Raw genomic sequence first — 16,649 nt, 5'->3', positions numbered from 1 at the left:
TTAAATGGAGATAGTTGAAGGGATGGAGAGTGACATAGGCTACTTTTTGTCTCTTTCTAACCCCCCACTTCCATAAAATAGAAGGTGGAAGTTTTTATGGAGCATTCCGCTATTTTCAAGGCAGAAAGCTTAAAATTGGAATTTGTGACAAAAAAATGAGCATTATATTTTTTTTAAATCGGCCCGCAACCCGTTCAAATAGGGGGGTGGAAATTTTATATGGGATTTTTTTCAGTTTTCGTGGTAGGAAGCTAAAAATTGGTACACAGAATTTTTGTTACAAACGAAAAATACCAGCTTTATTTCTTTTTTTGGAAATCTTCCCCAGCCTCTAAAATAGTTATTAAAACAAATTAATTAAAAAATGTTAAAACATTAAATCTATTTAACCATAAATCCACATTTGATAGATAAATAGGTGTTAATCATGAATTCCGATACTAATTCACTGATAGGTTCTGAAACACGCTAAAGTTATGTGTTCGCTATCTGTATTTAAGTGCGGGCACGATTGAGGCAATAATCACAAGCAGTTAAGTAATTAATTGCTTTTGATTTTTGCCTATTCGTGTTTAGCTTTGCGATAGTGTTGCCGATCAATCGATTATGGACGCCGTAAATAATCATATCGTTTATTGCGTCTTGCGTCAAAATCTTAATATCGATATGCCTATCGATAGCATCGATATCCAAAATCTTAACCAATACCTTGCTTTAATTGATTATTGTAATATAATCGATTTAATCAAAAGTAGGCTGAGTAAATAGATTGCAACTATTCTACAATTGATAGTATCGATAGGCATATCCTCAGATATACTTAGATTATTTAGAGGCATATTCAAATTCAAAATTCAAATTCAAAAATTTCTTTATTCAGTAGATAACATAGTTACACTTTGAATCGTCAATTTTTACATAACGAACGTCTCATCCGCCTAAAACTACTGCAGCTACTCACAGCCTGTATGGCCGGAGAAAAGAAGCTGCAAAAAAGACCTCGGCACAGGGCCCTAGACGTTCTTTTTTAAAAAAAAGAAAACAAAATATTTTTATACAACTGAGTAATTTAGCTGCCTTATATCAGTTCTCGGACAGTTAATCCCATGCATTCATATATTTTAAATAATCACTAACTTTATAATAACCTTTTTTGTAAAGTTTTTGTTTCACTTCACTACTGTCTTAAAACAGTTGAAAGGCAAATTCTGAATGTCAATGGGAATCTTAGAAAATAATCGATTATTAATTGATATACAACATTAAGACTTCGTTTTTCCGATTTCCGGTTTGGTTTCCGATTTCCGAAAACAAACTCGGTTTCGGATTCGTCTTTACCGTTGTTGTTTTTCGGATTGGATGAATTCGTTTAGTTTAGATTGATAATGGCCCCGATTCCTGCAGACACCCAATTTTACTTTAAGTTACTGTCATTTTCTTATCCGCCGAAAAGGAAAGGGACGGATGATTGACAGCTCTTAATTTTAGGAAGAATGAGTAAATGAATGAATAACCCGGACGAATCAAAAAGGTATCTCGCTGGTATGTAAAACCGTTTGACTGCTGTGAACATAATTCTGGCGGGTTATTGGCCAATATAAATTTTTTAGACGGTTGTTTTAGATTTGTGCTTAAATTTGACGTGTGTTCCATAAATTTAATGCTTGTCGATTACCCGTCTCTTTCCTTTTCGGCGGATAAGAAAATGACAGGTATAACTTAAAATAATATTAGATGGTGTATACAGGAATTAACACCAATATTCCTCTACCTTTAAGGAATAAGACAGTCGCTTTGGTTTTGGATGTAATAATAATAATAATAAAAAAGTTTATTCAGGTAAAATCTACGACACACATATACATTATGTACGTTCTGTTCCGTGTCTTCTTCTGTTTTTTAAAGCACGAAAGGGGAACCGCGTTACCCCGAATTGAACGTAACCGCTGGAAAAAGCTAGTATTTCATAAAACATCCCAAGAAATTATATTGTAGGAAACTTATCGAAATAATGTACCTGCTAGAGCGACACGATAAACGAAATAGTTATTAACCAGTTGCTAGGACCTTAGGCTAAGCCGTTGACGAATTAGGAACCAGCTGGGACTAATGCGAGCGTGTATATCCCTAATCTGTGCGGAACCACAGTAAGACAATGAAGGATAAGGGATTTAGATCCTGGCGACAATTTACCGCGTACTGTTGTCTACAAGGGTGTAGTCTGACCCTGAGTGAAAATGACGAAGATATAAAGTACAATTTGTATAAATCGTTTATCTATAAACGTTGTTTATGGTGTAAATAAATGTATAAATCATAAAACTTATTATAGCGGGCAGTACTACATCTAAGTAGCCTATAAAAGGATGCCTGGAAGAGATTGCTACTTAGCAATAAGTCCGCTTCGTTGTACTCTTCTACTTCTAATTTTTGTTTGTATTTTTTTTATTTCTTGCGTGTGCAATCAAGAGTATTTGCTACGTAAGTCATTTTGCAACCACTCTTGAGCACCCCAGTCACAGATTACCAGTGTATCTATCGTCATAGAATAAAAAATAACGCATATAATATAGAAGGGACACTCTTCGCCCCACACCGATATGAGCTTAAAGCGAACTTGTTTGCGTACTTATCTGTCATGGGCCATCCTGATGTCAGGATGACCGGATCAAATTTTAATTTCTAAAATATTTTGGAAGCAAATATCTGGTATATAGCACTCACACTCTCACACTCACTCACTCTGTATATGGTACTCATTTAAGAGCTACGCTCTTGCCGGTGTAGCATTCTCCAAGCTACTTTTTTAGGGAAAAATAGGGCAGTGGTGGCAAGAACTGTTGCCTTTCACCCCGCAGTACTCTGACGCGGATGGGATGGCGCCCAGAGCAGTCTATTTCAAAGCCGTTCTAGCGTGGCAGAGTACAAACTCTGCACATACTGGCCTTTCTTTCCGACCGTCAATCATTTTAAATTTCGAAACTCTCATTCCATTCCGCATTACCTTTCATTTTACGCTCATTGCATTCCCGACCTTCATAAGAGCAACATAATTATATATTATGCTTAGCTCTGGCCGTGACCTCTTATTTTGGATTGTGATTATTAATTGTTCACAGTATCTTATATCTAAGCATCGTTATAATTCCTTTGTGAAGTACTATTAATAAACCGGATATTCCTGTTGGTGTTACTATTTTCGTCGTTATTACTAATAATCCCACTACCGGCTCTCGTCTGCTAGCACGTCAGGACTCTATCCCCACCCATCGTACCACACTAGGTCTCCTGTCCTCTACCTCTGAATAGTCATCATCATCATCATCAGCCCATTAACGTCCCCACTGCTGGGGCACGGGCCTTCCCTATGAATGGATAGGTAGTTCGGGCCTTAAACCATCGCGCGGGACCAGTGCGAATTGATGGTTATTAACGACTGCTAATGCAGCCGGGACCAACGGCTTAACGTGCCTTCCGAAGCACGGAGGAGCTCGAGATGAAAACTTTTTTTTTTGTGGTCACCCATTCTATGACCGGCCTTTGAGAAAGTTGCTTAACTTCAAAAATCGCAGACCGAGCGCGATTACTGCTGCGCCACCGAGCTTCTCCCTCCCTCCCTCTGAATAGTACTGACAGTTATTGCTGCCCTCCAGTAATAGTACTGACAGTTATTGCTGCCCTCCAGGTTCCAGTCCCTGTGCCACTGGTATATAACACGGTAATAATAAGAAAACAATGATTTTACGCCATTTCAACTTCAAATACGTCAAGTAAGCAGCCATTTTGACGCTCATTATTTGCCAGATAAGTTATGAATAATATTTCAAATTTTCATTTAATACTTGATTAGAGGATTAGGTATTACTGATACTGAGAATTATTGAAGACAGAAGAGGCAAGATGATTGGACACCTAATAAGACACGACGAATTTATTAAAAACATCATAGAAGGAAAGCTAGAAGGAAAGAGAGGAAGGGGAAAACCAAGAAGAGCTTACATGGAACAGATTAAAGAAAAGGTTAATGTCGTGTCTTATAGGGAAGTCAAGGCATTGGCCTTTGACAGACTGGAATGGAAAATGCTACACCGACAAGAGCATGGCTCTTAAATTGATGATGATTACTTGATTAGAGTGAAACAGACCGCCTATACTTATTAATAAATATTTTATTTATGCAAAACACAACATAACAACAGTACGCAAAACTTTTCTTAGTAATCGCCTTCTGTCTCATATTTCAGGTACATTATGGCGTTTCAATAAATATAGGCTTGTTTGCCAGCACTTGTTTACTCTTCGGCTTGAGCCAAGCCATTTTTATTCGGCTTGTGCCAATAATATCTAGGCCTTACACCTGCGAACTTCGTGATGTTATCCAACTTAGCTTAGTAGCCAAATCTGGATAGCAATATTTTCTTTTAAATTCGTTTTATGCAGTTTAGATATTTTTTTGTTTATTTATATCAGGCACTAAGACTCATTTTACAATAATATTATATACCCTAACCACAGTACACAGAATTCATAAAACAAATGCTGCTTGTCTTCCCGGGCATGTCGTAAAAACCGACAGAGGGATTGTGTCGTCTAACATGATGGACTAATGTTATGGGCGATAGGCTGATCCCTTATCACCATACGGTTTATCATATCCAGCTTACGACATCGTATCAACAGTGGCTGCAAGTTGTCTTTGATTACATATGGCTCTGCCCACCCAATTAGGGATTACAGGCGTGAGTTTATGTATGTATGTATGTGTCATAAAACAAAAACTGATAACACAGATCACAAAGTGCTCATACATCAGGGATATGTTCACTCTGTGTAAATAATTACCTTTGACACGATTACATTGACCACGGAATTCCACTTACTACGATTCTGACACACCACTTCGTTTTTTTTGACGTGAATTATTGTAGATTTGCTGCAGATGGCATTAACTACTTGGCCGGACAAATGGGGAGCGCTGAAGGCTCTCACCCGGTACAACATTTAAGACAACAGGCCTGAGGGTGCCCAGTTGGGCGCGAACCTCGGCTCAGGGCGTCGTCTGAGAGGAAAAATATTTGAAAGAATTAATCGACCCTAGTGGGTCGATAGCGATAAGCGCTTAATGAGGGAAATCGTCGACCACGCCGGCGGGGTCGGTATCGGGGTCCTAAAGGGTTTGGTGTCGCGAGCTGATTGGCTGCCTCTATGGCTAGAGTAATCGGGTCGTCGGAATCGTATATTACGTCCTTCGAAACACCACTTCGCTTCTTCCACTCTTATTATGACTTCACGCATGCTCGCCGGTTTAGAATTAACCTGACCTTTCTTTAAAATATCCTGGATCTGATTGCGATATGGACGCCTTGACCTTCCTCTTCCACTCTGCTAGTTACACCCACATCATATTATTATATTTTTTTTGTAATATGTGATCATAGTAATAATCACATAATGGAATGGTTTATTGTAATGGAATTCCATAGTCTCTGCTTACCCCGATCGGAAATAGGCGTGAGTTTTTGTATGTATGTGATTATATTATTATTATTAAGATAACGATGTTAGATATTCTTAAGTACGTAGCTACTTTCCTTTAACAAAATTGCAATTATTTTATAGCAAACTTATCTAGCTTACTTCATTCCACTGTTGAGCAAAGATCGCCCCTTGATTCTTCCATTCTACTTGACTCTACGCAATAACAGCGAAAATAAGAATAAACAATTTTATTACTAAAACTTAAAATCATCATCATCAGCCCCTTAAAGTCCCCACTGCTGGGGTACGGGCCTTCCCTATGGATGGACAGGGAGATTGGGCCTTAAACCATCACGCTGGCCCAGTGCGGATTGATTGATATTAACGACTGCTAATGCAGCCGGGACCAACGGCTTAACGTGCCTTCCGAAGCATATCGAGATGAAAACTTTTATTTTTTTTGTGGTCACCCATCCTATGACCGGCCTTTGCGAAAGTTGCTTAACTTCAACAATCGCAAACCGACCACCGAGCTCCTCACTTAAAACTCAAAACTTAAAATAATAAATACCTATTTAATATGATCCCTACTTTAAATTAGTACTTATCGCTGCGAAATTCGCAATCAGTTTTCCAATCCATTGCAATAAACTTAATTACATAAACGAAGCACCATTACTCAATCCGGGCTAACAGAATACACACCGGCATTAACTGAATTATCCCACGCCATGCACGTTAATTAATTTAAATCTTTGCATAAATATTTATTAAAAGATACGTATCGCTAGATTTATGTAAAAATTTCAACCGGGAAAAACGCGAATAAGAGTGTATTTTCGCTGAAATTTATTCCTTTTGCTCCGAATAACGATCCCTCAGTGCATAAATTACCTGAGTTTGGGTCCATCCTATTATTTTAATACGGAATTAGACTTCCATTTAAGGATTAAGAATACCTGCTTATCGCGACTTTTTTAATAAAATCCCGTGTCGAGCTTGTCAACACTGTAAATCGAAATCTCATTTTAAGGAACGTCTTTAGATAACATAATTTCCTGTTTGCCGTCATTGCCTTAAGTGAATGGTGACGTATCTCTCTCATAAAGTGACAGTCTTTTATTTTATTGTCTCAACATTTTCGGAGATTCGATTGCTGCTAATTTTCTGGTTCTTTTCCTGTTTTGCTACCTCGGAGAAAATAAACTCATATTGTTCATACGACGGAACACAATGTAACGTCGATTGTTTATACACACGTAGATAAGTCCCTTGTACGAGGTCTTTAGGACGTACTTTACTATGATAACGATTGACTCAGAAGTTGGTTAATACAGCGGCACTATGGGTGGTGATGATGGTCTTAAACGTTGTACCGGGTGAGAGCCTTCAGCGCTCCCCATTTGTCAAACAAATCCAGAATTAGAGGGCACGGCTAAAGCAAAACAGTATAATATATATTTATGTGATTCTTATGAAGGTCGGGGATGCAATGAATCAGTGTAAAATGAAAGGAAATGCGGAATGAAATGAGAATTTCGTAATTTAAAATGATTGACGGTCAGAACGAAAGGCCAGTATGTGCAGAGTTTGCGCTCTGCTACAATACTGTGATGACGTGACCTTTTCTAAGCTGGCGCGTTAGCCTCGCCCCCTATTACATGGGACTTCAACATACTGACAAGGAGTTGGTGCTTATACAATACAACTCTGCCTACCCCTTCGGGGATACAGGCGAAAAGGTATGTTATAACATATTCATATTCAATGCTATTTCTCTGTGCAGTACCTCCAAACATCGTAGACGAGGGGACGAGCGGGGACCTGGTGGCTCGCGAGGGTCAAGATGTGAGCATCTCTTGCAAGGCTGATGGCAGGCCACATCCCCGCATCCTGTGGAGACGAGAAGACGGCGCCAACATTCAACTGAGAAACGAGGCGGGAGAGCTTCGGAAAGGTAAACAATTATTCTAATTCTTATGAGACGAATTGATTATGTGCTATTTTCTTATTATAAGCGACATCAACTATTCAAATCAGTTACTTTTTACTAAACGTTAAAACACGATATTACTATGGAATTTGTATGAAAAAACACACTGTGACATCATAGAAAAACGTGATAAAATGTCGGATTTATTATTACGTTTTTCTTGATTAATCATAATCATAATTTAGATCTGTGTTTATTTAGTAATCAGACCTTCATAATTTGTCTTGAACCTAGCAATCTAGTCAATTATGTATGTCGGGAAAAACCATTGACTAAAGATTCGACAGGTCCGGTTTTTAACAGAAGCCTTTATACAGCCTTTTAATCATCGGTGCATGAATAATTACCAAAGTTCATTAAAATAAAGGTATCCGCATACCGGAGTAACGATTACTCCTGATTTTGTTAACAGAATTTTGGGACGATGAATATTCATAATAATTATTATTTGCCAGGAAGGGAAATGGAATTAGAGAGCGGAAGTTTTTATAAATGATTGTGACAGTCGCAATTAATGGGTTAACATTGTGTGGAAATGTAATTTTATGCCAAACTATGACTTGTATGTATAATATTCTTCACATTAAAACTTAAAAATATGTCGAAATTGAAACCATACGCTTTGAATTTTATTCCAAAACTATAATGTAAAAAAGGTAAAAAAAATAATATCCAAATTCAAATATGATTATAAAATAGTTATAAAATAATAGAAAAACAAGTAAAAAGTAAAAACATATTGATATGTTTTTACTTTTATACTTAATTATAATTTCGGTTACGCTTATAAGTTCGGTTATGTTGTAAAATGACTAAGGGATGGTTCTTCAACATGACAAAGTACTCGTATAGGGTTTGGATTTTAAAAGGACTTTAAAAGATAATCATGCATGAGCATAAGAAGAGTTTTTTTACTTTCATCGCCACCAATATGTGTGGAAAAGTACAGAAAATTTTATGATGAAGGCAAAAATAAAATACCTACGGCTTTGCATAACGATACAATCAGTTCGTTAACTTTGCTCTTAGGTTGTCAAGCCGAGGTTTTTTTCCTTACACGTTCCTGCGTGTTTTTTACGAGATGAGAAGTAGAAATGTGAGAATTCTCGAGTCGAAATCATGGTTGTTTATTTCACTTTGTGATTTATGACGTAAGTACTTATATAGAGAATATTTGATGGCTGTCTGTCTGCGTGTCATTTACAATGCATTATGTTGAGTACTTAGTGAATTTGAAATCATAATTCACAATTTTTTACAAGTACGTGTACTACAATTCGTACGCTTCGAATACTACTGGTCCTTATTATTTTTATAGTTGAAGCTTTTTGACAGATTCAGTTCAAAACTGGAAAGTTCGAGCAAAATGTTATCATAGTACATTATTATTATAACAGATTTGACTAAGTAGAAACGAATAAACCTATGTAAATTCAAACTTACCAAGTATAAATATTCAATTCCGCAGTAAAAATACACAAAGCAAGTGGAATTTGTCGTACGTTTACTTAAACTTTACGCTTTTGATAGGATCACAAAGTTTTGGGTTCCGAACAATGCGAAGTTTTCGACCTGAAGTGGGTTTCGTGACGTTTTCTCTTCAATTTGCGTAAAATATTTTCAAAGCAAATATATAAGCATAAGCAAATAATAATCTTCAGAATGTTTGTGCGAAAATTAAATGAACACTCGTTGTAAATGCTCGCGATGTGTTGTTGTTCATAAGCCTAATTACTAATTTTACAATAATTATAAACATTTGGTATTTTAAAGATTTTAGGCCTGTGCGTATGGGGGAGACTCCACCACACTGCTCAAATGTGGGTTGGTGAAAAGATATTTAAATGTTTGTTAATTTTTATATGGTTTAAGACGTGGTAGCCCAGTTGCTTGCTTCTCACTTTGAGGTCGCAGGTTCGAATCCAACACATGCCTAAACCAATGATTGCCGAATTTGTTTTCGAATTCATGTTTGGATAATATATTATTATCACATGCTAAGCGGTGAAGGAAAACATCGTGAGGAAACCCATATTCCCGAGAAATTCATTTTCGGAGGTATGTGACCAAACCTGTATTGGGCCGGTTTTCCCTTCGCGGGTTAGAAAGTCAGACAGGCAGTCGCTTCTGTAAAAAACCGGACCTGTTAAATCTTCAGGTAAGCGAATCTTGTGAAAAACGGGATAATGCTAGGGAGATGATGATGATGATATGGTTTTTATTTGATCAACAAAATCTTTACTAATCTGGTAAATTTTTGCATCAATATTGTTGATAGTTTTCGCGTTCTCAAAGGACCATTATTACTGAGACAGAGTGATCCCCACAAGAACTTTTTCTTCGGAAGTGCGGCTTTTCTGAAGTCTTTCTGTCAACAACATTGGTTAATCATGTTTTTTTTCGCAGTGGACATGTTTATGGGGCCAAACCTCAACCTGTCCAAGGTGGAGCGGCGACAAATGGGCGCATATCTCTGCATAGCATCAAATGATGTACCACCGTCTGTCAGCAAGCGAATCATGTTGAGTGTCAACTGTAAGTATTTTTGATTTCATCATCGTCAGTTTAAGAGCCACGCTCTTGTCGGTGTAGCATTTTCCATTCCAGTCTATCAAAGGCCAATTCCTTAACTTCCCTTTAAGACACGACGTTAACCTTTTCTTCAATCTTTTCCATGTAAACTCTTCTTGATCTTCCCCTTCCTCTCATTCCTTCTAGCTTTCCTTCTATGATGTTTTTAATAAATTCGTCGTGTCTTATTTTTGCTAAACTGATGTCTTCTCTTTTATAACTGATATTTTCTCGGCCTCCAAATTTTAGTTTTAAGTGTTCCATTTTCGATTTAAACAATTAGTTACCTACGTGTTTGTTCACAGTTGGGCCTACAGTTATAGTGGCGACAAAAGTAATCGGAGTTCCAACAGGTTCTCAGACCAGGCTGGAGTGCTCAGTGGAAGCATATCCTCAAGCCATCAACTATTGGCTGAAGAGTGGGGAAGAAATGATTCTCTCTGGGTAAGGCAATTTCCAAATCATCAATTTTCAATAAGTTAAACTAGGGTATATATTAACTCAGAATAATGAGCTGAATCGTCCCCCTCAGTATTCGTTGCGATGTCACTTACACCCCGTACAAGTACATGCTTACCTACAAGTAGCCATACAAGTACATATGGGTGTTAGTGACACCGTAACAAATACTGAGATGGATGATTCAGACTATGATTATTAGTTGACATTAAGTGGATTTTCCTATCGGAAAATTCATGAAAATTTTACTGTTTTTTGTTAATTATTTTCATTTTGATACTTTTGCGACGGAACATTCTACTTGATATCAATTCAGAATAATGGTCTATATCATCCCGCAAAGTTTTCGTTACGATGCCTGTATAATATCCTAACGCTTTGTTAGAAAATCTGTCATAATACCTCATATTCTGTAAATATTTCAACCAGCTACCTATTACAGTTCAAGGTTCAAAAGATCCTTGAATGGTGAGACAGGTAGAAATATTCTTGACTAAAGGGAAGTAAGTTGTGAAGTGAATATTTGCGTATAGGGTAAACAGTTTGATAATAGGGTAGGGTACGAAACTGTAAAAGCACTTTCCAAACAAGATCACCTTTTTCAGAGAAAAGCACGAGATATCAGAAGAGCGGGTATCACCGTACCAGGTGCGAACGAGGTTGACAGTTACCAAGTTCAGTAGCGAGGATGCCGGTACATACACTTGTGTGTCAAGCAATACTATGGGCAAGGCAGAAGGAACGATAAGACTTTATGGTGAGTATAATATACTGCACGGGGGGGTTTAAATGGCCACATCGAAGCAATTCATGTAAAAAAAAACGATATTGCAATTTGACATTTGCGCATATAAAAGTAAGTGCGCAATGCAATCCAATGTCAAATAGCAATATTGCTTTCTTAGTTGAATTGCTTCGATGTGACCATTTTAACCCCCCTGATGTTCCACAGATCATAGAAACAAGGGATTAAATTACACGAGTCCGCATGTCGATTATTAACTCACGCCGGCGTGTGAAGCGACCGCACCAAAATATTTCTGGCTGAACCGCTACATCGATATAACCGCCATTCATTGCGTAGTAACACAAGCGTTTCTACTAGTGTGCGCGATACCAAAGAAGCAATCAATAACGTGGAAAGTTTCATAATACAATCGTTGCCTCAGTAAAACATTTCGTTTTGTGCATATTACGGTCCCATCGACTATGCTTCCGCGACATCTTTATTTAGTAATAACTCTATGAGTGTTACTATTAGTGATTTCGTGAATACCCGGACCAGACGAACCTCTGCTGGGGCAAATTAAAGAAAAACATAGAATGCGTTCAACCATTCAATATTTTGATAATACCGTAAAAGTCGAATATAACATCCGACCATGTCCCCTCTAACGGCTATCTGTAGTATGCAGATATTTTGTAAATTCAACAGATGATAGCCTTATACTGGAATGAATGACGTTAACAATTTAAATCTACTTACCGGCCAATACGTGCATTTAATTCCAGTCCACTATGTATGCTGGGCAATTAATTATAGCACCACTCTCGGCGGGAGTTTTACATTTTCAATGACCGGAATTCTTGATGGATTGTTCTGATGTTAAAGTTCTGCTACATATTAATATTTGATGTTTACGATCAGATTTGATTAAGTTTTATCTGTTGATCTAATATGCTAAAAAACGGACCTGTTACTTAATGTAATACCTTCATGTTAGGTGTAGATAAGCAGTTCTCTTGAAATATCTCATATGGATAACTGCCAGGGAAACGATGATAATGATTTGATTTGGCGACTGTCTAGTTTATAATATCATCGAACCGAAAGTCAATACCAGTAAAACTAAGAAATTGAAGCCAACTTGTTTATATTTATGACAGGCTAAACTTTTATGTGTGGAAACTATGCAAATCGGTACACTTTCGATACAATATAAAATCGCTCGTATTTCGTTGTACTATGTTTAACGATATTTTCTTGGTTGACAGAAATTAAAATTACGACCACAACGACCACGACGACAACAACCACAACGACTACAACGACCACGACGACCACTCCTGCCACCACCACGACCACGGAGTACACGCCCCCACCACGTAAGTAGATAATATTGTAACCTTTATGCAACCGAGATTTTTATTTTTTATTTCATTTTATTTATTAAGGAAACAAACAGCTTACACAATAGATACTTATAGATATAAACTTATAATTAAACACATTAAGCCAAAACAGTTTCCTGTTAGATGTATCTAACATAATATTATATTCCGTTGCAAATTGCTGTGAACTAGTCTGTAAATTATATTAAGTTATCCTATTACGACCAAGCATTAAATTAATAGGTACAAAAAGAAACCTCTGTAAACAATCCATCTAAGCATCCATTATATCTATCTATTAAATGTTTTAGTCATTTTAGCTACATTACCTTACTAGAAAATATATCTATATCACCATGAAATCCATCATAGTTTAAACCACATGTTCGTACGAATTCAAGCAATAAATATTACAGATTTCCTCGAAATTACCATTTTTAATTTCTTTATGTAGCTTAAGATAATATACAATTTGAATATTTTTTATTCCTTTTTTCTAGGTTTCGTTATACCTCTGCAGCCTGCGGAACAAAAATTCTACACACCTGATGTTACAACATACGGTAAGATATTTTTTGTTACATTTCAGTTCATAGTTTTTTTCTATTAATCGCAAACACCAATTTGGGCACCCTCAAGTCTTTTTCTAAAGCCGTCAGCTCTGTTCATTTGTCAGACCAAATAGTTAATGCTATTTACAAAAAAATGTGCACGGACAAATAAAATGCTTGCTTTTTAATTTTGTACGACTGTTATTTTATTTTTCTAAGGTTAATTCACACGTATTCATTTGATATTTCTATTTTCTCTAGATACAATGCAAAACGTGATAGAGCAGTCCGTTCTGGACAACAACTGGTTGCCGACTGCCGATTCTACGAGTTCCAGTAGCGATCAAGTCTTGCCTCTCCCCACCCTTGCCGTTATCTCGGTGTTGCCATACTTAAAAAATGTAATAATTAGTAGTTTTTACGCATGCGTAACTATCGCCAATAACAGGCTAGTTTATAAAATTCTAATAAATGATACAAGGTGATAAGTTTCATAAGCTTACGTTTATAATAAACTTCTGTGAAAATCAATTGTCAATTTTAAATAGTTTATTTGTCGATGACGATTTGGGTTAATTTATCGTTAATGCGAATACACTTTAAATATATCGGCATCAGCTACATACTTTGTTTCTAATGGGGTTTACTGTAAGTATATAAAATAGTTGTACTCATGAAAGTAACAAAATGTGATTGAGTTATAAGTAAACAGATGATTGTTAAGGGTATTAAAGTTTTTCTAAATTAAGTATGTAATTTATCAACGTGTAAAGAGAGAATGCTCTCACAGCACGATATTTACAGATTGTAAACATAATCGGGAACTTCGTAGTTTATCGTTTATTTTAAATTAAATTATAAAAGAAAACCGTTTCCATTTTTAAAATCCGAGGGGTGAAATTCCGAGACCCGCCTACGAACAGTGAAAATAATTTTTCATCACTCTGATAATACATAATAAGTACCGATCCACTTATTTCGTCGGCACATTTTTTATGTTTTTCGAAACTGTTGTCTACAAGTAAGGTGAAAGAATTATTGGACCACTCGATTTGATTGCTACAAAGGTATCTTAAAGAGCCGCTGGTAATACCGCAATGAAAAAATGCTCTTAGTAAATTATAAGTTGGTAGGTACATCCCTACCTATAGAGGTATTCTGAAAAAAACGCCTATTTTTTTAACAGTGGACGAGAACATTACTGCTATAGTCTCCTTCCAGTTCAAGCGTTGTTTCATGATTACCAGTGTAAAAAACAAGCATAACAAGTTATATTTACTTCTTAACTTAATCATATGAAAGCATATCAATAATCTGGTTTATTGTATGATATTGTAAATATTAGGTATACCTACTAGTCACAGGAGTTAGTTTTTGTAATCTCAATTTAATTCGTAATACTTAGTATAATTTTGCTCCTTATCTTATCCAATCTTTGATAGACACATAAAAATACTAGGTTACTGATTGGGAGTATTTTTGACCTCAATAAGTACATGTGTACATGTGTGTTACATTTAACAGGTGGTATCTGAATTCATGTATTAAGTCAGAGACTACGCAAAACAGGTATGATTTTTTTTTAAATTGTATGTAATTTTATTTTTATTTCACTGCTAAGCATTATCCTCTCTCCTCCGTTCTTCCACTGTGTCCCATCTATACAGGCATTTCAAAGAAGTGAAAGGCGTCAGATCGTCTTTCCTTTCCACCGTCTATTCGGCCTGTCTCCACCTATACGATTTCCATCTATTGTAGTAATACGACTTCAAAAACTGCAATAGTGAATGTATTGAGCAGAAGCGAACGCTCAGCGGCTGTGTAAATAGTCGCTTTTACTGTACAAAATCGATATATTGATACAAAGTGTGCTTCCAAACAGTACTGTTAGCAGTTTGTTGTAATGTAATGTTCAAAATATAAAAAGAAATATGCTCCCGGTCAGAAAACTTCTTTTATCAAACAGATTACTTTAATTTAATTTTAAATTAAGTAGATCAATTTTCTAGATAGTGAAACGCAGAATTTGTATTTGGAAATTGCCAATTATTTTTGCGTAAAAACAACATGAATTTTCTTCGTAAAAAAAAATATATTCTTATACTTTCTTGATATATTTTCTTTATTACTATCTTTATATATGACGTACCTTAATTTACTTCGTAATACCAATGGTAGAATTTAAATTTTGTTGTTGTAAGCGTTATTTAGTTTTAGGAACGTGTTATGTAAATACAATATTGCTGAATAACTTAGTAATAAGAAACTTATGCTATGTAATTTACGTACCTATGTGACAGTTATTGATTAGGTACCTGCGACGAAATAATAAATGTACATAATAAGAGTATCATTAAAACAAACAATTTATAAGTATTTTGGAGTTTTATTTCATAACATTACATGAAAAGCTCACGATTATAATCCCTATAGAGTTAGTCAGGGGTTGATCCATCGCACCGCATCTCATCATAGCCCGGATCCAACGGTTCAGCGTGCCTTCCGAAGCACAGAATCATCTTACTTTTTTGGTCAATCAGATGATTCAAACCTGCAATGTCCTTACCATACAAAGGACAGTCTCACAAAGTGGTTTCGACAATGTCCCCATCGGGAATCGAACCCGGACTTCTAGATCGTGAGCCCAACGCTCTGACCACGGAGGCTGTTTCAGTGTTTTGATCAGTAAGCTGAAGCTGATAATCTGATGCAAAACCCTAAAATTTATTCATTGAACAAGTAAACACTTTTTATAGGTAAATGCAGGGAAAAAATGCAAATATCCAACTATACTTACCTGGTTTTTTATTCTTCTTTTCTCATATGGATCCAATGATCGACTGGTTTGAATTAAAAACACTTTTTTTAAGATTAAATACTGACCTAAAGTAAGACACTCGTTTCGTATCATCATTAAAACCTTATAGACAGTAGATTTTTCAACAAAATAATGGTTATTTTTTATTGTGAACAATAAACCACTCTTTCTACGCAGAATCATATTGATTTTTCCTGGAGTAAGTTTTAGGCTCATCTTAGCTTATTTATCCTTCTGTCATTCCCATGACACCATTCCGACTCTTTGTAATGCAAATGTTAAGGACAAAAACAATTTAAATGTTAATTTATTTATCGCGGCATAAAATTGGGTCGTTGTCTGTTTATCTGACCATGTGAACGCATAATTTTTTGGGGTGACAAAACTTCGTGTACACTGAGCAGTGTACACTGCTTCTATATTGCTTCTATCAGGATAAGAACTCATTTATAAAGGAATTTTCGCTTTAAGTTCGATTATTCGTGCAATAGTCGCGACTGCCAATTTTATATCAGTATTCAGTATATCCATGTCCATAAAGTGAAAACCTTGTAAGTTCATTTTTACTAAAGACACATTTTACGTGATTTTTGTAATCAAAACCCCGCAAAGCACACACGCACTAGTTTTATTCCGGGTAAAAAAAATTAGGTCCAAATTTTTGCAA

At 36.2% G+C, this 16,649-nt stretch overlaps 1 protein-coding gene across 2 annotated transcripts in view; it reads left to right on the top strand.

Annotated features, from left to right (window-relative positions):
- LOC126370968 (lachesin-like) overlaps positions 1 to 15,485 on the top strand; it is an 88,423-nt gene extending 72,938 nt beyond the window's left edge. For both annotated transcript variants that reach the window (XM_050016141.1, XM_050016140.1), the window contains exons 5-11: positions 7,265 to 7,435; positions 9,878 to 10,006; positions 10,348 to 10,486; positions 11,107 to 11,258; positions 12,497 to 12,607; positions 13,114 to 13,176; positions 13,426 to 15,485. In XM_050016141.1, coding sequence (XP_049872098.1) covers positions 7,265 to 7,435; positions 9,878 to 10,006; positions 10,348 to 10,486; positions 11,107 to 11,258; positions 12,497 to 12,607; positions 13,114 to 13,176; positions 13,426 to 13,649 — 989 coding nt within the window. In that variant the 3' untranslated portion in view covers positions 13,650 to 15,485. The remainder of the gene's footprint in view (positions 1 to 7,264; positions 7,436 to 9,877; positions 10,007 to 10,347; positions 10,487 to 11,106; positions 11,259 to 12,496; positions 12,608 to 13,113; positions 13,177 to 13,425) is intronic.
- Positions 15,486 to 16,649: the final 1,164 nt, after the last annotated feature.

Source organism: Pectinophora gossypiella, chromosome 11, assembly GCF_024362695.1.
Source record: "Pectinophora gossypiella chromosome 11, ilPecGoss1.1, whole genome shotgun sequence".
Classification (NCBI taxonomy): domain Eukaryota; kingdom Metazoa; phylum Arthropoda; class Insecta; order Lepidoptera; family Gelechiidae; genus Pectinophora; species Pectinophora gossypiella.
This window is presented reverse-complemented; position numbering and strand designations above follow the sequence as displayed.